Source organism: Bos javanicus, chromosome 19, assembly GCF_032452875.1.
Source record: "Bos javanicus breed banteng chromosome 19, ARS-OSU_banteng_1.0, whole genome shotgun sequence".
Lineage (NCBI taxonomy): Eukaryota > Metazoa > Chordata > Mammalia > Artiodactyla > Bovidae > Bos > Bos javanicus.
The window spans coordinates 41,910,879-41,934,048 of record NC_083886.1 but is presented as its reverse complement, the minus strand read 5'-3'; the positions used below and the strand labels follow the sequence as shown (position 1 = coordinate 41,934,048).

Here is a 23,170-nt window from a genome sequence, read left to right as displayed (position 1 = left end):
AGTTAAGGGTCATTTAGGCAACCTCCATTTGAGAGCTATTCAAAGGCACAGGAGGAACAATTACATCAATAAATAGGTAGTTTATTAATCATATTAATAACAATGATGAATCAAAGAATCAAGAATTCGGCCTATCTGGCAAATATGGATGAAAATGAAAGGAGGCCCTTTTTCCCCCCTCACTCCCTCCCCCCATAGGTTTTTATATCAAAACTGCGAGTGACTCATCCACACACCCGTTATGAATCAGTCCAGGAAATAATTCCAAGACCTCTGCTAGTGATGAAAGTACAGGTTAAGCTCATTAAATCTATGGTGATTATGTCAGCTGACCACAGTAAGCCGAGACTGTCTGGTTCAATTTCGACACCTAAAGTCAAAGTTCAAGGAAGTCAGCTAAGATTTCAACTTGAAAAGGAGTGAAGGAGAAACGCCAACATCCACATAAAAAACCGACGCACACAGTCTGTGTTCTGTCCTCACCTTTTCTTCACACCTCACTGTGAGAATCTACCATCCGTACAGGCGGAAGAACCATCAGGGATAGAGATGAGGCCTGGGGGATCTCCTTGGGCTCCCTGAAACCATGGGCCAAGGGGAGTTAGGTGGCAAATACAAATAATGACCAACTCTCAGAATCACCCGGTAAGCTTGGCGAAGTAGAACTGTGAGTTTCCAAACACAGCAGGAGGGGAGGAGAGAAAATTCTCAGGAAGCTGCAGATGCTTATGTCCAAGTGAGTGTTTCTACTGCTCAAGGGGACCTGGAGTCAAACCACGACACCCCCAAAGCAGCAGACTTCTTCCCACTCTCTGCCACCACTTGTGGCAGTAAGTATCCCAGACAAGAGTACACAGTTTGCAGGTTTTTTGTGTTTGTTTTTAAGCAAGGTTTAATTAAACTGCACGGCATCCAGAAGAAAGAAATGTACCAAAGAATCCAACCTGAGACCAGATTACACATTTGGGGGGGGAGTGGAATCAATGCTAAGTTGGGGGAGGGAGTACTGTAATCAGAAACGCCACCAAAATAAATCATACAATAAATTATTTTTTAAAAAGAGAGAAACTGATCAACATGCCAAGATGGACACGCACATACATACACACACTCTTCACACACGTCACTCTAGTCTTGTATTCAGTGTTGATGAGGGCTCCCGTGCTGGTTGCCATGGGAAAAGACAAAGGTTAGACACGAGAAGAGAAGGCTCAGCCCCTCTGCCACCAGTGGAATGAGGTTCAAGACAGTTAAGAGAGGGAACCCACTCACTTGTCAGAAACAAGAGTAGAAAGAAGGAAACAGCAGTTTATCAAGGAAGATTTAATTGCTTCAAAGAGGGACAGAGGAAGAAAGCACAGAAATCTAACACAAGTAAAGGCACAATGAATGTGGAGTTGAATGGAACCAAACCCTTCCTTCGGTTAGTTATCCTTTATTTTGTTTTTTTAAGTGTTTTGAAGGTGGTTGTCGTTTTGCTTTATTCTGCTTTTAAGAGATGAGTCCTGAAGGCAGAGTCGTAATGCCTCCCATTCCCTAAGTTAGGGTGGCGCCCAGAGAACCACCATGACCACGTGGAGCTGGGGACTGAGATTCAACAGGGAAAGAAAGCCTACAACTGGAATGTCAGGAATCTGATCTGTAGTTCATTGTAGGTTGGGTTTCCAGAAGAACAGACAGCTCAGTGTAGTGCCATCAAAGGGCCTCAGCCGCCCTTTACTCCACCCCCAGAGCTTTGCAGAAGGGAAGGACCCTGGAGTCACACTCCTCCCCCACTCCCATAAGCATGCAGCCTACAGATTATTTCAAGTGATCAGGAGAATTAAAACACACCCCAACCCTGAGTTGCTCTGTAGCAAGTCTATTTACAATTTTCTCTCACCTCTCCCTGGAGGTGAGTCTGGGTTTCAAGCTGGGAAGCTGTGGGGTCAGGGGATGCCCCCAGTGCAGTGGCCAGTCTCCTCGCCTCCACCAGCTGAGAGAGCTGGTATACTTTCTGGAGGCCGGAGCCTCCCATCTGTTGGTGGGAAAACCTGAAGTGCTCTCGCTCAGCAGGCCCAGGCGGTGAAACTACTGGGGGCGCTGTGGCTGGAGGAAAGCCCCACCAGAGAGAAAACCTGGAATATTAAAGTGCTGTGATCCAGGTCTGGGGACCAGAGATGAGGGACACGGGGACATCGAGCTCATTGAAAAACCTGGAGGCCACTGGCCTGTTTCCCAGAAAGGGCGGTAAGAAACAACTATTAAGTTTTTCCCACTTGAGAAAAACAGCATAAAACCAAACCCACATGAGGGCTTTTAGCACAGCTTCCTGATGCTTAGCTGGGCAATGTCTCTTCCTTCCAGGAAGGAATAAGGGAGTTAATGGGACTGGGCAACAGCCTCAACATGAGACCACCCAATCTTCCACTGAAGAGACGACATTCCCACAAGCAGATAAAAAGAGCAGTTTAAAAGGTGAGAAGTTTTAGTGCTCTTATAGCCAGCCCACCTCAAACCTATTATTACAAGCTTTTTACAGCGTACAAAATAGATCAGTAACTATGAGGCTCACATTCCCATTCTTCAATAGTAAATATACATGATAATAAATCTGTTATTAACAAAGGAACCAAATAAGGTATAAGGCAAAGACATTTAAACAGGTACTGTGTCATCAACATGCTCTGCGGAAGAAAATCCAGCTGACTAGATCTAGTCCCAGGCCTTTTCCCATGAGGCCAAGAAACTGAAAGTACAATCCATACCCACATGACACAGTCCAAATTCTGGGGAATATGGGGGGCAGCAGGGCACGGGGGAGGACGAAGAAGCCCCAGTGAAAACCTGGGGTTTGGCTTTTACGTGTAACGCTTATTTCAATGCTCTGTGTTTGAGTAGCGGGGGTAGTGGGGGAAGGTAACACTTTGATAACATTATACAAAAGGCATCAACTCCCATTTCAAAAACAAATGGGAAGACTTCACAGTCCGAGTGCAGTAACCGGTCAGTGTCTACCCTGGAACTCTGCTGCAGTGTCAAGTCTTGCACTTTCTCCTTTGCCCTCCACTAGCATCCCCTCTCTCAGCTCCCCTGGCTTCAGGATGCCAGGGATACTGCTGAGAGGTAACTGCTAACAGATGTGAAAATAAGAATTATAAATAAAAGAACGATTAGAAAAAGTGTGTTGCGGTTTGCCTCAACAGTCAGTATGGTCCAGGGGATGGCAAAGGATAGCAGACCCCAGACAAGTAACCCAAGTTACAAGCTCTCTCATCTAGCAGTGGGAAGACCTGGGTTTCACTGGGCACCATGAAAAGACCCTTAGTTTGTGATTCAATAGATTGGAAAGTCCCTAGGACAGTTTAAGCCTGTGACGTACCTGGTGAAAAGTCTTCGTGGACTTTTCCCCATTCGTTCCAAACAATAGCATGGTTCCTCTGCTCTCACTCTAAGCTCTGAGCAGCCTCTGCACTCAAGAGCTTAAGCAAACCACACCAGCTGGATGTGGAGCTCCATTCTGCTGTCGGAGAAGGGCAAGTCCCTGTACCATGATCCAAGCTCAGGTCCTACCTAGATTGGGAACCTCCATTTTCTCTGGGCTCTTCAACTAGGACTTGGAAGATGAAACAACACTGCTGGCTGCCATAGAAGATCAACTGGATTGAAGCACACCTCACCAAAGTCATGGTGCTTCTTGGCACAGAGGAATCTTTGACTCCCCCAGAAGCTTCCTCACCTGTCTCTACTCAGAAATGTTAACCTATGCAGGCTTGCGGCTAAATGGAGAAGGGAATGGGAAGAGCCTGCTCAGTCAGCTGGGCTATGAATTTCAGAGCCGGTGGGCCTTAGTTCAAAGTCTTCACAGCCCAGAGAGCTGGACCTTTCCACAAGGTGCTTCACCCTTCCCTCCTTTGTCATCCTGGGGGCTGCAGTTTCTGAACAGGACTGAAAGGGCCAGGGGCTTCTGGAGCCAGGCAGTAAAAGACTGAGGCGGCCTCAAGGTCAAGGTTAAGGCCAAGGCCAAGGTCCTATTTTCCTATCTCTCACTAGAGGTTTTAGGGATTTGAGAATCCATAATGAATGAATGAAAGGGACTTTTCTCTTGAGGGGATAAGGTGGTGAGAGAACGACAACATCCCTCAGCCTCAGCACCTGCGGAAGTGGAGCAGGGAGTCCCAGAGTGCTCCCACCATGGCCCCTGGTCCCTGTGCTGCAGAGGAACTGACTAGCTCTGAAAGGATGCCCAGTTTATTTCACCTTCTCTTTTCACTGATGTTTAGTTCAACTGGTTAGTATTTAGTGTTTATATCCAGCCTATTTCTGGGTGTGGGTGTGGGGTGGGGTTACAGCAAAACCAAAATACCCCTAAAAATAGAGCAGATCCATTTCCTTGCCTATGCTCCAAACGTGACCTTTAAAACAGATCATTTCTCTGCAAACTCCTTTCCTGTTTCACTAAAAATGCCCACTCCTGGAAGTCCTGGCCATACCAGCTTCCTAAAATGAAGAAATATAATGTAGCCATCAAGTTCCTCTCTCCCCACCCCACTACAGTGGGTAGGAGAAGGTGGGAGGACCATTCCCACCCTACCCCGACAATGAGTTCATTCATCACAACAAGGCACCTTTCCCCAGAGGAAAGCAGGAGACATGGAAGCTGCTTCCTCATCTGGCCAGCAGGGCTTGCTAGAGGGATGGATGCAGGGTTTGAGGCCCTACTGTCAATACAGACAGTCCGTCACCAAGTCCAGAGATGAGATGCATACACAGATGGAGGTGAGTTGGGAGGACGCTTGGAGTCTAGAGGTTGGTTGCACTGGAGAAACACATCAGGAGCTGTCATGCAGATTTCAGGGGAATGGAAGGGACCATCTGAGAAGAGGAGAGGGTCCATCCTTTTCCTGAGGAGCAGGACCAAGCCAGGCTTCACCTGAGAATGGGGGGCTGAGGTGGGGCTCCACGGGCAGCTGAAAAAAAATAAATAAAAACCACATACATAAGGTCACTCACCAGACCCAGAATCACCCAAACATTCCTAAAACAAGAGACAGACAGGCTCTTTGAGCTATCCTTTAAAACCTGGGATCAGGTTTTGTCTTTTTAAGAAAATGCAGACAAGAAGCAGCAAATGTTAACCTAAGAAAAACACACATCAATTCTATAGCCTGCATAATTATGGAGGAACTTTCTTGATTCTCTTCTTACCTCGGTTTGTTTTGCTGGGATATATTCTCTGAAAGTGTTTATACTCTTCCGGAGCAGGAAAGTCTTCGACTGGATGGAAAGAATACTTTGACTCAAAATCATCTGCAAAAGGAACGGAGCATTAATTCCTATCACCGCCTAATTAATCCCTAAGTCTGCCTCGGCTCCCACACGCCTCACCGCTACTCCTAACCCTTCCTGATGCACTGTGAGGGCCTGCCTTGCTCAGTAAACCCATGAGGACGGCAACAGCTCTCCGTGCCTGGTATGCAGAGTGTGTTCAAAGGCTCTTTACACTAAGGAATGAGTCTTTGAAATGGTTCTTTACTTCTTTCCACAAACTGGCTCTTTACAACTTTTGGTTTGGATGTTTCCAAACCAGGCACATCCCAGTAAAGGAGCCCAGCTGTTTGCCTGGGAGGGGAAAGAAATATAATTCTGTTTTAGTAACATAGTCATCTTAAAGACTATCACCACGGGAAACCAACTGAACTGAATCCACAAACTGGTAGAAATTAAGCTAACCTGGGAATATCTGTCACCAGCTACTGAGAGATTTTGACCAGGTTAATTCCTTCTCAGTCTGGGCTCCCCTCAGGGAATTCTGTAACACAGCTGGGAGAGCCATGGCATGGCCTCTGCTCCTACCTCCCATGGCTCCTCTACATGAAAGCTCAAGTTTCCTATGGGGGTGACTTGATTACCATTCCACAAGGCATATCTTCTAAGCAAAAACCCTAGTCCACTTAATAGGAAGAAACCAGAGCAGGGGCAGGGAAGAGGTAATCACTAAAGAGTCGACAGTGCGCAGGCTAAAACGGACCATGCAGATCTTTCCAGACTTCCTCAACAGTTGTTGTTCCGTTGCCCAGTCGTGTCCAACACTTCACAACCTCATGGACTGATGCACACCAGGCCTCCCTGTCCCTCAACAGAGGGTCTAACAATACCTGCTGGACAGTCTTGTCTTGGTGCTTCATCACAGACCTAATGAATCAGATTCCCTCAGGTGGAGCCCAAGATTCATTTATAACCTTGGAAAAGTGGACCTGATAACTCTAGTCCACTTAGTCAATCTCCTTGTTTCACAGATAAGGGAAGTGAGGTCCAGAAAAATGAAGTGACTTCTTCAAAGTAACAGAGCTAGTCAGTGGCTTTGGATTATCAGATAAATGCTGTGCATAGAATGTTCTGTTTTCAAAGGTCCAGAAAGGAGCCTTTCTTCCTCAGAGAATATGAAATTCCTGTCTCAATAATCCTGAAGAGGATACAGTCTCGGACCTAAAAGCTAACCACACATAATGAGCCTTGAGGAGCAAGAGAGTTAGCAAAACACTTCCTATCAGAGTTAACAAAACACTTGCTCATTTTACTTTTAATCTCTTCCAAAGCAATTGAGCTGAGAATTCACCTAAGGAAAGCAATGTACGTGGATAGGAACAGAAGTCTGAAGGGAAATCAGGAAAGGAACTGCAGTGAAGAGGGTACCAACTGGCCATGCCCACTGTGCAGTGGCCACTGGAGTCAGTGAAGTCCCTTAGGAGCTACAAGACTAATACCGCTAGCTACTCACCCAAGAAAGATCGGACAGTGGTGATGGAATCTCTGTGGCCATTCCTCAGGGGCGGCGGTGGTGGAGGAGGCCCGGCTGGCGTTCTTGAGGGCGGAGGTGGGGGCTTTCCTCGGCTCAGGGGTTCTGACCCATGCACTCGGTATGGTGGTGGGGGAGGGGGGGCATCCCTGGCACCATTTCGGATCATTGGTGGTGGGGGTGGAGGAGCTGCAATTAGAATCGAAAGCAGTTAGGCTTGGATGCAGAGACAGTGATGGGCAGAGGGATGTGAGAGGCACGGGCCAAAAGAGCACCTCGGCACCTTCCCGAAGAGCCAGCCTCTGGGAGCCTCTGGGCAGCATGTTGATGTCACACCCCCTCCTCTCATCCCTGTTTCTTTTTCAAAATTTTTACTTTCTTTATTTTACATTATTTATTTGGCTGCGCTGATGCAGTATGTGAGATCTTAAGTTTCCCTGATTAGGGGTCGAACTCGTGCCCCCTGCACTGAAAGCAGAGTCCCAACCTCTCAGATCGCCAGAAGTCCTCCTGTTTCTTTAGCAACATCACATTCTTCCAGAGACAAAGTTCAGAATGAACAGATGACCCTTTTTCATTTCCCATGACAAGTCAGGCAAGAACTCTACTTATTCGTGATGATTCCTTCTTGGCTTTTCCACGCCTGCCTCCATAATTCAAAGTCAGGGCTTTCTCACTTTTAGCTGGTTCTACTGCAAAAAGCCTCGCCATTGTTTTCCTTGCTTCTGATCTTTTAGCCTTCCCATCCATTCTGCATACCAACTCACTAATCTCCCTCAAATACTAGCTCAAACTTTTCCAAGCGCTTTGCATTTCCTACCTCATAAAGTTTCAAATCCTTAGCTTCCACAAGTATCACCCCACGATATTCCTTGCTTACACAGTAATCTATCACGTAGGTGACCTGATCTTGCCTTCGTTCTTTCCATCCTTGCCTGCCTCCTAGGTCGAACTGGCACCATTCCACCCACACTCCCACTGTTACCTCTGTCTCTCTCTACTACTCTACTATGCTGTAATTATTCATTATATGTGCTTCTTTCCTAGTACACTGTACATTCCTTAAAGTCAGAGCAGTGTCCATACATCTGAGTTCCCAAGCTCAGCCAGATGTATAGCAAATGGTAGGTATTTAATCAATATTTGCTAAATAACCTGAATTACCTATGCTTTCCTCCTGTGACCAGTCCTTACTATCAAATCCTACCTATCCTTGAAGGTTTAACTCAATTCCCATCTTCTCAAGGCTTTCTCAAAGCAATCCACTCTATTCTGATTTCCTCCTTTGTTCCCTGGCAGCATTTAGAGACTATGTCACTTATTCCAGCACTCAGCAGCACAGCCTAAAATGTGTGCCTTTCAAATTATGTATAATAGTTTCATTGACAGAAGTTACATATTTCCAGTGACAGACTCATTGCTCAAAAAAAATCGGAAAAGCCTCTTAAGAATTGTCTCCAAACCCAGTCAGACAGATCCATAATTATTATTATATGATGGTCATTTCCCATTTTCTGAGGTTGCACCACCAACAAAAATATTCTTAACTATATCTTAACTATGTCTGACTCTGACTTTTGGCCATTTCCAAATATCAAATTCACCCTTAAAAGACAAAAATCTGCCATCAAGTATTAGATAATATCAAAAGCATGCTGGACATTGGACTTCCCTGGTGGTCCAGTGGTTAAGATGTGTCTGCCAGTGCAGGGAACACAGGTTCGATCCCTGGTCCAGGAAGATCCCACATGCTGCAGAGCAACTAAGCCCACACACCACAACTACTGAGCCGGTGTACTAAATCTTTAAAACTTCTTATAGCCAGCCCCGTACAAGTATGTGGCACTATCCCCGTGGCATTGCATAAATGAGGAAACGGGGACTCGGGCTATTTATCTAAGGTCACAGATCTAACAGACCCAGAACAAGCCTACTCTTTCACAGTAAGAAAACTGCTACATACTGCTTTTCATAATTACCACAAGTATTAATTACCTCCCCAACAAATGTATAACCCAGTGAGATGGAGGTATGTCTTTTGGTACCTAGGCTATGCCCAATAAGAAGCTGTTCCTTACACAGTACATAGAGATACTACTGTGCTTAACAAACAACACTGTCTTAATGATTAGAGTATATATTATTCCTCCTGAATTACTGTCAGAATTTCTATAGAGTAACCGTAGTTAAGCATGAAACAGTAATGGGTTGATGCTTATAGACAAGGAGTCTGGCACTGTAGGCCCAGTAAATGTCAGTTTTAGCTTCCCACAAAACACACTCAGAACGTAAACTCTCCCTCAATCTCCAAGGTCTGTATAAGCATGCACAGTGTCCATTAGAAGTAATAATTAAAGAGAAACCTCCTTAACACCTCCCAGCAGATCTTTGAACCCTGTTTTCATACCAAATCTGCTCAAACCAAAGCTCTTTCAGGTCATCCTCAAAATATTTCCCTCATGGTCAGATTTCTTCAGTTCAGTTCAGTCGCTCAGTCGTGTCCGACTCTTTGCAACCCCATGAATCACAGCACGCCAGGCCTCCCTGTCCATCACAAACTCCCGGAGTTCACTCAGACTCATGTCCATTGAGTCAGTGATGCCATCCAGCCATCTCATCCTCTGTCGTCCCCTTCTCCTCCTGCCCCCAATCCCTCCCAGCATCAGAGTCTTTTCCAATGAGTCAACTCTTCGCATGAGGTGGCCAAAGTATTGGAGTTTCAGCTTCAGCATCATTCCGTCCAAAGAAATCCCAGGGCTGATCTTCAGAATGGACTGGTTGGATCTCCTTGCAGTCCAAGGGACTCTCAAGAGTCTTCTCCAACACCTCAGTTCAAAAGCATCAATTCTTCGTGCTCAGCCTTCTTCACAGTCAGATTTCGTAGGGTCCTGGAAATCTGTGTCTACCCAGACTCCCTGGTGGGGATAGGGCAATTAAAGTAGACAGCATCAGCCAGGCTCAAAAGGACACCAGTGAGGCTGTGAGCAGGTGGCAGTGATGAGAGCCAACCTGGACAGGCAAAATGGAGCAGGACAAAGAACCACCTGCTTGGCTTCCTTAGCTCAAGGACGGAAATCCTGACCAGGTTCTACTGTTTGTCACATCCAGTTTTAAGACTACTTCAAGTGACAGAGCTGGAACCCAATGACCCCAAGAGACAAGCAGTGTGTAAAAGAAACCTCAGGGTGGGAAGATCAACTTTTGTAATCCAAGATAAACCCAATTTTGAGTAAAGCATGATGTTATTGATTCTTTTGTTTTAAACTGAAGCAGGGCTTCCCTGGTGGCTCAGATGGCAAAGAATCTGCTTGCATTGTGAGAGACCCAGGTTCGAACCATGAGTTGGGAAGATCCCCTGGCGTAGGGAATGGAACCTGCTCCAATATTCTTGCCTGGACAATTCCATGGACATAAGAGCCTGGCAAACTATAGTCCATGGGGTGGCAAAGAGCTGGACAGGACTGAGCACACAGACATAGCTGATTTACAATGTTGCACTTACATCTACTAAACCCAACCTCCCACTCTATCCTTGATTCTTTTCAAAAGAAAAAAATGCCCTTTAAAATAGTGTTTTACTCTACAGAGAAAAAATTCAAAAAGAAACTTTATGGACCAATAAGAAGGGAAATTTTTGGTCTCTAAGCACCCTGGGCATGGCAAAAGACTCCTTTTGCCTGTTTTACATGTTCTTTTGCCTTTTTACATATTCTTTCAAATGTAAATCATTCATAAAGAAACAAAAGTACATTATAACATGTTATCATTATCATAGTATGATTAATTAATAGAAATAAGTCCACGAAAACTACCAAGAAGCCCTTTGCATAAATCCACTAAGCTCACCAGCACACCACAGTTTAAAAAGCACTTCTATGCATTTTTTTATTTACAACCACCTCTGAAAGTACTATGAATATCATTTTACAGATCAGGAAACAAACTCAGAAATCAGAGCGATAGGCCCAATCTCATAAACAAATGGAGCCAATACTCACAAGATCTCTGACTAAAATATCTCAATTTTTTTTTTTTTCAGAGTATCATTTTTAAGAACTGTTGTTCTGGTTACTAACAGAGAAGGCAATGGCACCCTACTCCAGTACTCTTGCCTGGAAAATCCCATGGATGGAGGAGCCTGGTGGGCTGCAGTCCATGGGGTTGCTAAGAGTCAGACACGACTGAGCGACTTCCCTTTCACTTTTCACTTTCATGCATTGGAGAAGGAAATGGCAACCCACTCCAGTGCTCTTGCCTGGAGAATCCCAAGGACGGGGGAGCCTGGTGGGCTGCCGTCTATGGGGTCGCACAGAGTCGGACACGACTGAAGCGACGCAGCAGCAGCTCTGGTTACTGATGCAGAAAGTAGGCCGAGGCCTATGGCAGGCTTCAAAGTTGGTGATGGCTAATAGAAGAATAAGACTCATAACTTCACAATATTCTAAAGAAATCACAAAGAAAGAACTGAGAAGTGGGAAGCAAGAAGTCTACAGACATTTAAAACGACTCAATTCAACCCACGGAAATTACATTTTCCCCTGCTTCTATTCCTGGTTGGGTTTAGAAAGATATGTGCTCTGGCTCAGTTAAAGGGTCATTTAAAAAACATTCTTTAGTTAAAAAAAAATTTTTTTAACCAAAACTTTGTAAAATCAAAGGTCATGTTGGGACTATATCCTTCCAGCTAAAGCCAGAGAGATACAGGGTTGGCCATGTACTAGGCTCCTATGTGACCACCTGATGCCATGGCCAGCTCCCAGAACTGACATCTCTGTACTTAGTCAAGCAGCGTGCAGGTTAATGGGCCTTTAATACACGCTTCCTGGTGACAAACCTCCCTATTCGATGATTTCACCTATACACGTGGGGTGTCTAAAGCCAAAGTTCAAAAGCCATTTGTGGAGGGTGCCGCTCAAAGCCCAGTGATAAAAAAGAATTGTTGCTATTTAGTCTCTAAGTCGTGTCTGACTCTTCTGTGACCCCATGGACTGTAGCCTGCTAGGCACCTCTGTCCATCGGATTTCCCAGGCAAGAATACTAGAGTGGGTTGCCATTTCGTCCTCCAGGGGATCTTCCCAACCCTGGGATTGGGACCTGGATGTCTGACAAACAGACTGCTTACCACTGAGCCACCAGGAGAGCTTATACAACAGAATATGGGAGCCAAAATTCCTGGGCCTAAGAAGGGCTTCCTTGGTGGCTCAGATGGTAAAGAATCTGCCTTCAGTACAGGAGACCCAGGTTCAATCCCTGGGTCGGGAAGATCCCCTGGAGAAGGGAACGGCAAACCACGCCAATATTCTTGCCTGGAGAATTCCATGGACAGAGGATTCTGGCAGGTTACGGTCCATGGAATTGCAAACAGTTGGACGCGACTAACACTACAGAACACTAAGAAGGCCCCAGAGAGCTGTCAGAGTCTCATTCACTCTCTACTTTCACCTATTTTGAAAGATGACACAACTTCTTCGCTTGATTCAGAGTCCAGAGAGCTCACCGTCACACTGTAGAACTCCTCTCTTCCACCTTTTCAAAGGTTCCTGAATCTTTTCCTCACCCAGTTTAGCAGCAGGGTCCCTTGTGATAACCACTCCCTTACACACCCCCTTACCTCCCTTGCCCGACTCTCCCTCATGGTCACACATGCCTACAAAACGCTAACCTGGGTAATTAAACTCTGCCCCGACTCAGGACTGGCAGAGACGCAGCTGAACACACGTCGAGCTGATGAATCTCACTTGAAACATGTGGCCCCTAAGCTGGAGTGAGCCTTCTGTGTCACTGGTCATCGCAGCACACTTCCCTCTTTCACTCACTCACCCGTGCGCCCAGATGGCCAATTCATGCCCTCTTCTGTCCTCAAATCTCCCTCTAACTCCTTACCCACATTCACAGCAGATGTCCTTGCTTTCAAACTCACCAAGAAAATAGAACCACAAAAACAAAAAAACAGAAGAAACTTTCCACACGCTCCCATCACTACACCCACCTACTCACTTGCTTCTTTGCCTATATGTTCAGTCATCCCTCCTGCTACCCAGAAGAACTATCTGAATTCTTACCTAAGATCAACCCTTGACCTGTGGATCAGATTTCATTCCTTTCTGCCTCCCTGAGGATTATCCAGGCAATCTCCCTTCTCTACAGGATCATTCCATCAGCATACAAACAGATGTTGAAATCTCTCCCATCTTGGAGCATGGGGCAGGGGGATCAGCCCTCAATCTCATATCCTCCTCCAGCAACCGTTCTGCATAGCTGCAGCCCTCTCCCCTTACAGCAAACTCCCTAGATGTCTACCGCTGTCTTCATCAAGGCCTCTCCTATTCCCGCATGCTTGAACCCAATCCAATCAGACTTTCGCGTCACCCTCTCCTCCGCACTCCACTAAAACTACTCACAAGGGTAGTTTGTGGATCCTCAAAATGACTCTTCGTGTTGCTGAGACCAGTGTCATTCTCAGCCTTCAGCTTAGCTGACCCACCTGCAGCACAGGCCCTGGGTGCTCACTGACTATCTCGGACTTTTCCCATTACTCTCTCCGCGTTCCTCCTTTCTCCCTCACTCCAGGCCTTTTCTCAGCTTCCTCTGCCTTAGTACTCTCAATGCTCTGGCCTCTGCTATAGGAAGGACTCACACCCCAGACTTCTCCTCTCCTTTAATGAACTCACTCCCCAGGTGGTTTCACCCCAGCATGTAGTTCTCAAAATTCTTCAAATTCCCCTCTCTAGCCCACACCATCCCCTTGAAGTGCAGAGTCTCAGAGCCAATCGCCAATCCATGATTTACCCTCAGGTCTCAAACTTGACATTCAAAACTGAACACCTACAACTTCCCTTGTGGTTCAGTGGTTAAGAATCCACCTTCCAATGTAGGGGACTCGATCCCTGTTCAGGGAACTAAGATCCCACATGGTGTGGGGCAAGAAAGCCCTCGAGCTACAGCTAGAGAGAAGCCCATGCATTGCAACTAAGACTGGAAGCAGCCGAACAGATAGATATTTAAAAGCAAAACAAAAAAACAACATCGATGGAACACTGATCTTTCCCCAAAGCTGCTGTGACCCACGCATACACCATACACCCAGTTCACTGCCCTAGCCTCCCAAGTGCTCTCCCTTGGCCCCTCTGTCTTCCTGTGGTCTTTCTCAACACAGGGTCCAGTGACCTTTTCAAAAGGTAGATCAATGCTACTTCCATGTTCCCATCCTCCCCGCAACCCAGTGGCTCCTCATCTCACACGGACTAAAACCTGAAGCCTTCACAAAGTCCTTGGCTACTCTTTCATGGAATCTAGCTTCCTGACCTCCATGTCCTGTCGCTTGTCCCATCGCATATCCTGGTCTTGCCACAGCGGTCTCCCTGCTGTCCCCAGTCTCAGGGCCTTAGCATCTGCTGCTCTCAATGCCTGCTTAGTGCATTCCCTCAGTTTCTTCAGGTCTTTGCCAAACTGTCGCTTTATCAGTAAGGCCTTCTCTGACCCTACTTTTACCCTCATCCCTGCAATTTAAGTATTTCCTCATCCCCGCCCCAGCACACCCCATCCCCTTTCTCTGCTTCGTATTTCTCTAAAGCATCTATATACTATGTGTTTATATATATATATTTTTTGCTTGTTTTCTTTATACATACACACACATATATATTTTTTTCTATTAACTTATTTTCCTCAGTGTTCAGAACAGGATTTTTTGCCTTTTTTTTATTTATTGCTGTTTCCCTAACAAGAGAATCTGACATGTAAAAAGGCACTAATAAACCTGTCCAATGAGTATTCACTTCAGTCACTGAAGAAGAGCTTTGGTGAGAAGGGTGAAAAGGAAGAGAGACTCAGTCTGAATATGAGGGGAAACACAAGGTACTTCCAGGCACTTACCTGCTCCCCGGCTGGGAGGGTCACGGGTTGGGGGAGGTGGCCTATTACTCTGTGAAGAGGGGGAGGCTGAGGTGGGCGGAGGAGGCGCCAGGCCTCTGGCAGGCCCTGGAGTCTTCCTATGCAAAGAATTGTGTCTCTGTGGCAGCTCGGGGGCTGACTCATTCGTGGGGCTGGAGGGTCCATTGGGGACCCCAGGAGGCTGGCGGTAAGGCGGCGGAGGAGGAGCCAGAGACTGGCCACTTGGTCCCGATCTGACATTCACAGGGGAAGGAGGCGGCTTGACTGGGGGTGGAGCAGAAGGTCCCTCTCGACCCGGGTGAAGCCTCTGTCCAGGCGTGGGCGGCAGGGGTTTCTCTCTGTTGTAGGCCGCGGCTTTGTTGCTGTGCATAGGCAGGGGCGTGGGGGGGGCGTTGGCACGCCTCCCCGGGGGAGGTGGAGGAGGGGCAGAGGAGCTGTGCTTCATCCCGGTACTGCTGGTGGGATTGGGCCGAGAGAGGTCCGGTAACGAGGGTCTCTGCATCCGGGGCAGCTCTGGGAGTGAGGCCCGGCTGCTGTCTGTGTCATCTTGAGGACGCCCGCTGGCTGTGGTCCCTGGAGGCCTCGGGGCAGCAGCTCGGGAACTGGGGACTTGGAGCACTGGCTTACCAGCCAGGTTCTCTACAAATACAGCAGACAGCACCAGGTCAACAGAGCCAGGTGCACAGTGGTGAGTTATCTCCGTGTCACCCCGCCTCCTCTGTGCAACCTGCATGGCAGCAGGTACGGTGCTGGGTTTTAACCTGGTTTCAGGCTCAGGGTCCATTAGCAAATACTACTGCTACAAGTCGAATGCACTTTCATCAAATGCCTCAGCTCCTGCTTTATTCTGCTCTGTCACTCCTCCCCTGCTCCCCTCTTTGTCGCACCTCTACCGTGCTCCTGATCTCCAGAAGTCCCGCTTGGGATCAGTCCAAAATGAACACATTTGAGAAATACCCTAAGGAAGTCCTTACCACATACCTGAACTGTCCTTGGCTCCCACAGGGCGCAGCTTTGGCACTCCTCCTTGGAAGAGGCCTCCCTTGGCCTGCAGGGCAGCTGCTCCAGAACCGTAACCTCCACTGCTCCCTTTGGGCTCTGGAAAGCACACCATTAGGATTGTCATTTCATGCGTGCTCTGAGCTGGTGACCAAGTCAATTCTGAGGAGAAACCCGTCCTTCTCCCTGGGCTTTAATTTGCAAACCGCCACTGCTTTTGTCCTTCCACTGAAATAGAAAGTGAGCCTCTCTGCTCCACGGCTTCAAGTGGGCATGGGGATGAAACTTTGGGCTGTGATGAGAGAGAACGAAAGGAACGAGAAGCCAGTCTTCCTTTATTTAGGGCACAGGGGTAACCAGGATGAAGAGAGTTCTCTAAGCTCTCCTCTCCAAGTCCCAGATGATCAGGGGCTGATGGCTCTGGGACCCAGGTGTGAGCCAGCTCCCCAGAGGCCCTCCAGCAAGAACACTTGCAGCAATTAAAAAATCATTACTGGCTTCAGCTTATCAGTTTTCAGGACTGTGGTGGTTCCCTCACAGAAAAGCCAAGGATGTGCCCTAACAAGCACGAGGCATAGGAGGAGACGGGAGGCTTAAGACCCCAAGAATGTTTCTCAAAGGTCAAAAAGAAATTTCTAAGGCATTCAAAAGTACAGATGAGAAGACAGTCACAGAATACCCTAACACAAAACTCCCACCCAAGATCCAACAGTAAAAATGACAGCCAGGCCGAGTCTCCAGGCCAACCCTGGGGTCCTGGCGGTTCGCAAGGCGATGCAGCTCAGACTCACTCTCGAGGATGGGAGCGCTCCGATCGTTAACGTTGGTCACCTTCTTCAGCTTAGTGCCCTTGCAGATGTCCTGTAAGAGGGCGCCTCGACCCCGCTGCTCATCTCTACTCAGCTTAGGTGGCTCGGTGTTTGCCTGAAGGAAGAGGGAAACAAAAGTTCACCCTCAATATCCTCTTCATCACAAGTTCAGGATAAATGTCTTCGGCAAACTGGATTCCATGCAATGCCTGTCTAGCCTGATAAGGTACATGTGCCAAAAAACACCCTTCTCACACCCTTTTCTCATGCTGTCCCTTCGGTGAAGGGACAGCTCTCCCTCCTATTTAGAGGCTTCTGATAGGAGGCCTGCACCAATCTAACAGAGTACCTATGTGCTAGGCTTGTGTCAGACGCTTTATCTGTATTGTATCACCATCATCAATGCAAACATTTATGGAGTCCCTACTATACCAGAAGCATTGTGCTAATAATAATAAGCACATTACTTTCATTATCTCATTCAAATCTTGAAACAGTCCTATGACCAACTATAACAAGAACACAAGGACAGACACCTAGATTAATGGAACAAACAGACACTCCATAAGCAGGCCCAGATCTATAGAAGAAAAAATAAAAGTATAGTTCATCAGTGCAGAAAGGATAGGGCATTAAATACACGGTGTTAAAAACTAGTGGTTAATTTTCTGGGGGATGCACCATGGGGCATGTAGGATCTTAGTTCCCTGGCTAGGGCTCAAACCTGAGCCCCCTGGAGTGAAAGCTCAGAGTCCTAACCACTGGAATGCCAAAGAAGTCCAACAAGTGGTTAATTTTCAGAAAAAAATTATAAAGTTAAATACCTACCTTAGGGCTTTACTCTGGCTGAATTAAAAATTTCAAGTGTAAAAAAATAAACCCACAGAAGTACTATATGGAAAAAAATAGGCAAGGGGAAGGACTTCTTATCAAGACAACCAAAATACAGGAAAAGACCAACAGATCTCTTTATTATAGATTATTCACTTAGGAATATAATATGCAGATAACACACTGGAAGGAGAAATTATCAGTGACAAACGTAACATATGATAGAAACAAAGGCAGTGTTCTAAATCTATATAGCATTAACAAACAAGATGACTCAGAAATCAATAGGATAATAAGCAAGAAAGATTATATAAACAGTACTGAGGTTTCCCAGGTGGCTCAGCAGGTAAAGAATCTGCCTGCAAAGCAGGAAATGCAGGAGACTTGAGTTTGATCCCTGGGTCAGGAAGATCCCCTGGAGAAGGAAATGGCAACCCACTCCAGTATGCATGCCTGGAGAATCCCATGGACAGAGAAGCCTGGCAGGCTACAGTCCATAGATAGGATCACAAAGAGTCAGACGACTGAAGCGACTTAGTGCACACACATGAACAATACAGGGTGAAGAAAGTCAACATAGTGTAAAACAGTATTATTATCTACCTATGATATTGGTTAAGGTTAAAATTACAAAAGGAGTTTGTTAGCTTTGTCAAGGCACTGCCTGCGTAGTGCCTGGCACACTGAAGATGTTAAAAAAACGTACAGAACAAAAACCTGCCCTGTGGTGGTCACAAGATTCAGGCAAGTCTAGCACAGGACTTCCCTGGTGGTCCAGCAGTTAAGACTCCGTGCTTTCACTTCAGGAGGCACAGGTCTGATCCCTGGTCACAGAACTAAGATCCTGCATGCCACGTGTGCGAGCGTGCGTGCGTGCTCAGTCGCTTCAGTCATGTCCAACTCTTTGTGACCCCATGCACTGTAGCCCTCCAGGCTCCTCTGTCGATGGGATTTTTCCCAGCAAGAGCACTGGAGTGGGTTGCCACACCCTCCTCCAGGGGATCTTCTCGACCCAGGGATCGAACCTCCTGCGTCCCCTGCGCTGCAGGTGGATTCTTTACCCACTGAGCCACCTAGGAAGCCTACATGCCATGAGGCACAGCCAAAAAATAGCACAAAAGTCTAGCACAAGAGTTCTACTTCCAGAAATTAACTTGAAGAAAATAATTGGAGCAGTGCACAAAGATAATAACAGGAAAAAAAGTTTATAATAGCATAAAGCTGAAAGTAATCTAAAAGGTCAATCAAAAAGAACAACGAGGAGGATGCCAGTTAAGCAACTTCAAGTGCCTACCTTCACCCTTTTCTGGCTAAACTCTACTCATCTTTCAAGATTCAGCTCAGCATCATCTCTCGCCAGAAGCTTCTCTTATGGCTACCTCCTCTCCTTCGACCACTGGTGAGGTGCCCTTTTTATGGCCCCATATATCTCTGCATAGCATGGATTTTGTCTGTTGACTTACCTGTCTCACTCATTATACTGGGGGCCCTTAAAAGCAGAATCTGCTTCATTTCAGGTTGTCAAGATCACAGATGATTTTTATCTGCTTCTTTTTGCTTATCTGCATATTTCCCCTTTTAATTTTTAAATAAATTCATGTGGAGAGTCAAGCAATATATAAGCTCTTACATGGGAATTCCCTGGCAGTCCCATGGTTAGGACTCTTGCACTTTCACTGAGGGCACAGGTTCAATCCCTGAGCAAGGAACTAAGATCCCATAAGTCAAGTGGTACAGCCAAAAACAATAAAAAATGTTTTTAAAAAATGAAAATTATAAAGTATAGAGAAAATTAAAGTATAGAGTAAAATTATATGGCTTTTCGAAATTGTAGTCAGCCAAGTCTCTGACACATAGTAAGCCCCCAGTGAAAAGGCTATGAGGGAATGACTAAGAACAATGCAGCGCAGTAACCTAAAGGCTACAGGGATCCAAGGATTAACTGTGGATCTTTGAACTCTACTCTATCAAGAGCAGTTCTGCTTTTACCTACTTTACTTATTGGTCTTCCACATAAAATTTCAACTGAAAAGGGAATCCAGGGATTCCCTGGTGGCTCAGTAGCAAAGAATCTGCCTGCCAAGGCAGGAGACATGGGTTCAATCCCTGATCCAGAAAGATCCCACATGCCTCTAAGCAACGAAGCCTGGGCGCCATAATTATCGTTGCCAGTGCTCTAGAGCCCAAGAGTCACAACCACTGAGCTCACGTGCTGCAACTACTGAGCCCTCACGCCTAGAGATCATGCTCCCCAGAGAAGCCACCTCAATGAGAAGCCCGAGCACCGCAATTAGAGAGGAGACCCTGCTCACCACAACTAGAGAAAAGCCCCCACAGCAATGAAGAGCCAGCACAGCCAAAAATAAATAAGGTTTTAAAAGGGGATTCATACATATTCTCAAACAAAATGTCTAAAACCCAAAACTTAGAAGGAAAAAAAAACACAAGTTGGCAGGTCTGAGTTCTAGTCCTAGTACTGAAACAAACTAGCTAGGTAAGTCTCTTTTGGGGCACAGAGAAAGGATACACCGACCTTTATGTCACAAATAGTTTAACAGGGAAGAGACACTGATGCCACCTGCTCAAAGCTCCACTTAGACTGAACCAGGAGAGGAAAGCCAAGACAAGCCATATGGTCCCAAGAGGACTTCTCAGGAATCAGAACTAATTGAGGAAGACAGACTTTTATTCAGTCTCCATCTTCCCACACCATATGTCTTACACCAGGAAGCCCTAAGTATGCATTCAGGTTTTGAGATAGCTGAGTGGAAGGACAACCTACCTGATGAAAAGTGGGAGGAGGAGGAGGACCGGGGGGTGGAGGAGGAGGAGGAGGAATTGGCATCCTTGCCCTGCGTGCAGTTGGCACTGCTCTCTCTCCGTTTTAATCTGCAGCTTTAGGTCACTCATATACCTGCAAGTTAAGCAGAAACAAATTCAAGAGAACAACTCTGCCCTGAGAGACACTGAGTACCAGAAGAACCAGAGGCCCGGGCACGACACCAGAGAAACTAGGCACTCATCTCCTAGGCGCACCGTGATCCAGTCCTGGGCTCGGTAAATCTCCGTTAAAGGCCAGATAAAAATAATACTTTAGGCTCTGTAAACTGTCTATGGTCTCTATTGCACATTATTCTTTTATTTTGCTTTGACAGCCTTTTACATTACTAAATTTCATTTTTAACCGCGGTTTTAGGTTCACAGCAAAAGAGCAGAAAGTACTGAGTTCCCTTAAAACCTCTGTCCCCCCAGCCAAACATACAGTACCCCACTATCTGCATCCTGCTGTGCTGCATTTGTTATAACTGATGAAGCTACACTGATACCTCATAATCGCCCAAAGCCCACAGTTTACACTGGGGTTCACTCTCTTTTTTTAATTTAACTAAATCATTTAGTTCTTTTTGGCTTTGCTCTGCGTCTTCGTTGTTTCAGGTGGGCTTTCTCTAGTTGCAGCGCTCAGGCTTCTCACAGACGTGGCTTCTCTTATGGCCAAGCACAGGTGCCAGGACACGCAGGTTTCAGTAGTTTGCGGCTTGCAGCTCTAGAGCACAGGCTCAGTAGTTGTGGTGCATGGGTTTAGTTGCTCCAAAGGCATGTGGGATCTTCCTGGACCCGGGAGTCAACCCGTGTCTCCTGCATTGCAAGGTGGACTCTTAACCACTGGACTACTGGAAGCCCTAGGGTTCACTCACGCAGTTGTACATTTCATGGGTTTGGACAAATATATAATGGAAAAGACCCTGATGCTGGCAAGACTGGGGGCAGGAGGACCCGGGGTGACAGTGGATGAGTCGGTTGGATGGCATCACCGATTCAATGGACATGAGTTTGAGCAAGCTCCAGGATATAGGGAAGGCCAGGGAAGCCTGGCACTCCACAGTTCATGGGGTCGCTGAGTTGAACACAGCTTAGTGACTGAACAACAAATAATGACAACTGTCCAATAATGTAGTCGGCTCTCCAGGTGGTGCTAGTGGTAAAGAACCCACCTACCAATGCAGGAAATGTAAGAGACGTGGGTTTGATCCCTGAATCGGGAAGATCCTCTGGAGGAGGGCATGGCAACCCACTCCAGTATTCTTGCCTGGGGAATTCCATGGACAGGGGAGCCTAGCGGGCTACAGTCCATGGGGTTGCAAAGAGCTGGACGTGACTGAGTTACACAGCACGCACGTAAACACCAATGTCATACCATACAGAATCATCTCACTTTGCTAAAAATTCTTTTATGCTCTGCCTATTCATCCCTCCCTGCCCCCGTCCTTTGAACCCCTGGCAACCACTGAGCTTTTTAATGTCTCCATAGTTTTGCCTTTTCCAGAACTGTCACACTGTTGGGATCATACAGCATGTACCTTTCTCAGATTGGCTTCTTTCACTTGATAATATGCATTTCAGTTTCCTCCATGTCTTTTCATGGCTTAAAAACTCATTTCTTTTTAGCGCTGGATAACATTCCACTATCCGGATGTACCAGTTTGTTTTATCCATTCACCTCCTAAAGGACATCTGAGTTGCTTCCAAGTCTTAGAGCAATTATGAATAATGCTGATATAAACATCCTTGTGCAGGCTTTTGTGAGGACATAAGTTTTTGACTCATTTGGGTAAATATCAAGGAGTAAGAATTGATGCTTTTGAACTGTGGTGTTGGAGAAGACTCTTGAGAGTCCCTTGGACTACAAGGAGATCCAACCAGTCCATTCTGAAGGAGATCAGCCCTAGGATTTCTTTGGAAGGAATGATGCTAAAGCTGAAACTCCAGTACTTTGGCCACCTCATGCGAAGAGTTGACTGATTAGAAAAGACTCTGATGCTGGGAGGGATTGGGGGCAAGAGGAGAAGGGGACGACAGAGGATGAGATGGCTGGATGGCATCACTGACTCAATGGACGTGAGTCTGAGTGAACTCTGGGAGTTGGTGATGGACAGGGAGGCCTGGCATAATGCAATTCATGGGGTCGCAAAGAGTCGAACACAACCGAGCGACTGATCTGATGACTGATGGATCATATGGTAAGAGTATGTTTTGTAATAAACTGCCAGAATATCTTCTGCAGTGGCTGTATCAATTTGCAATTCTCACAAGCAACAGGTAAGAGTTCCTACTGTTCCATATCTTTGCGAGAATTCTGAATTTGGGGCATTCTAATAGGTGTGCAGTCCTGTTGTTCTAATTTGCAATTCCCAAGTGACACGTGATGTTGGGCTCTTCTCAAGTGCTGACTTGGCATCTATATTTCTTCTTTGATGATGTGCCTGTTCAGGTCTTTTGCCCACTTTTTAATTGGGTTGTTTTCTTATTGTTGAGTTTTAAGAGTTCTTTATACATTTTAGCTAATGGTCTTTTATCAGCTGTACCTTTTGCAAATATTTTCTCTTATTCCGTGGCTTGTCTTTTCATTCTCTTGATCTTTACATTTTGAAAATGTAAAAAAACGTTCTTAGTCATTGTGCCATACAAAACAGATCATGGACCAGATCTGACTCATGGGCCAAACTTTACTGACCCCTGATACAGTCACATGACTGGAATCTGATAAGGGCATAAGTACTATGTGCAAATTTAACCCATCATCAGTGGCTGAACACTTAAAACTCAGAAACTATATGGCTGTCTCCCTGTTAAGAGTTTCTAAGTGTTCCTCATTTCACAAATGAAACTAAAGCCAGGGGACTCTTACCCTAAGACACTGAAGTAGGGGGCAAAGCCAAAACCAAAACTCAAGAACAATACCTCCAAAAAGTCACCCCAAGGAAATCCCACTTCTTGAACCCCTATAAGTCAAAAGCCAAATAACTGCAGAGGTTTCGTTCTAAACTCTTTATAGGAGTGAACAAAATCTTTCTGTGAATAA

General features: G+C 46.3%; 1 protein-coding gene across 10 annotated transcripts in view; it reads right to left on the bottom strand.

Moving 5' to 3' along the window:
- Positions 1–65: 65 nt before the first annotated feature.
- WIPF2 (WAS/WASL interacting protein family member 2) overlaps positions 66–23,170 on the bottom strand; it is a 41,122-nt gene continuing 18,017 nt past the window's right edge. For 7 of the 10 annotated variants that reach the window (XM_061391715.1, XM_061391712.1, XM_061391711.1 and 4 more), the window contains 7 exons: positions 20,093–20,224; positions 16,462–16,594; positions 15,653–15,769; positions 14,654–15,310; positions 6,761–6,967; positions 5,188–5,289; positions 66–4,949 (listed from right to left, as the gene is read on the bottom strand). In XM_061391715.1, the coding sequence (XP_061247699.1) occupies positions 4,909–4,949; positions 5,188–5,289; positions 6,761–6,967; positions 14,654–15,310; positions 15,653–15,769; positions 16,462–16,594; positions 20,093–20,155 (1,320 nt within the window). In that variant the 5' untranslated portion in view covers positions 20,156–20,224 and the 3' untranslated portion in view covers positions 66–4,908. Of the gene's footprint in view, positions 4,950–5,187; positions 5,290–6,760; positions 15,311–15,652; positions 15,770–16,461; positions 16,595–20,092; positions 20,225–23,170 lie in introns of those variants that run through there. The other 3 variants (XM_061391710.1, XM_061391719.1, XR_009731378.1) reach the window with 3 other exon arrangements.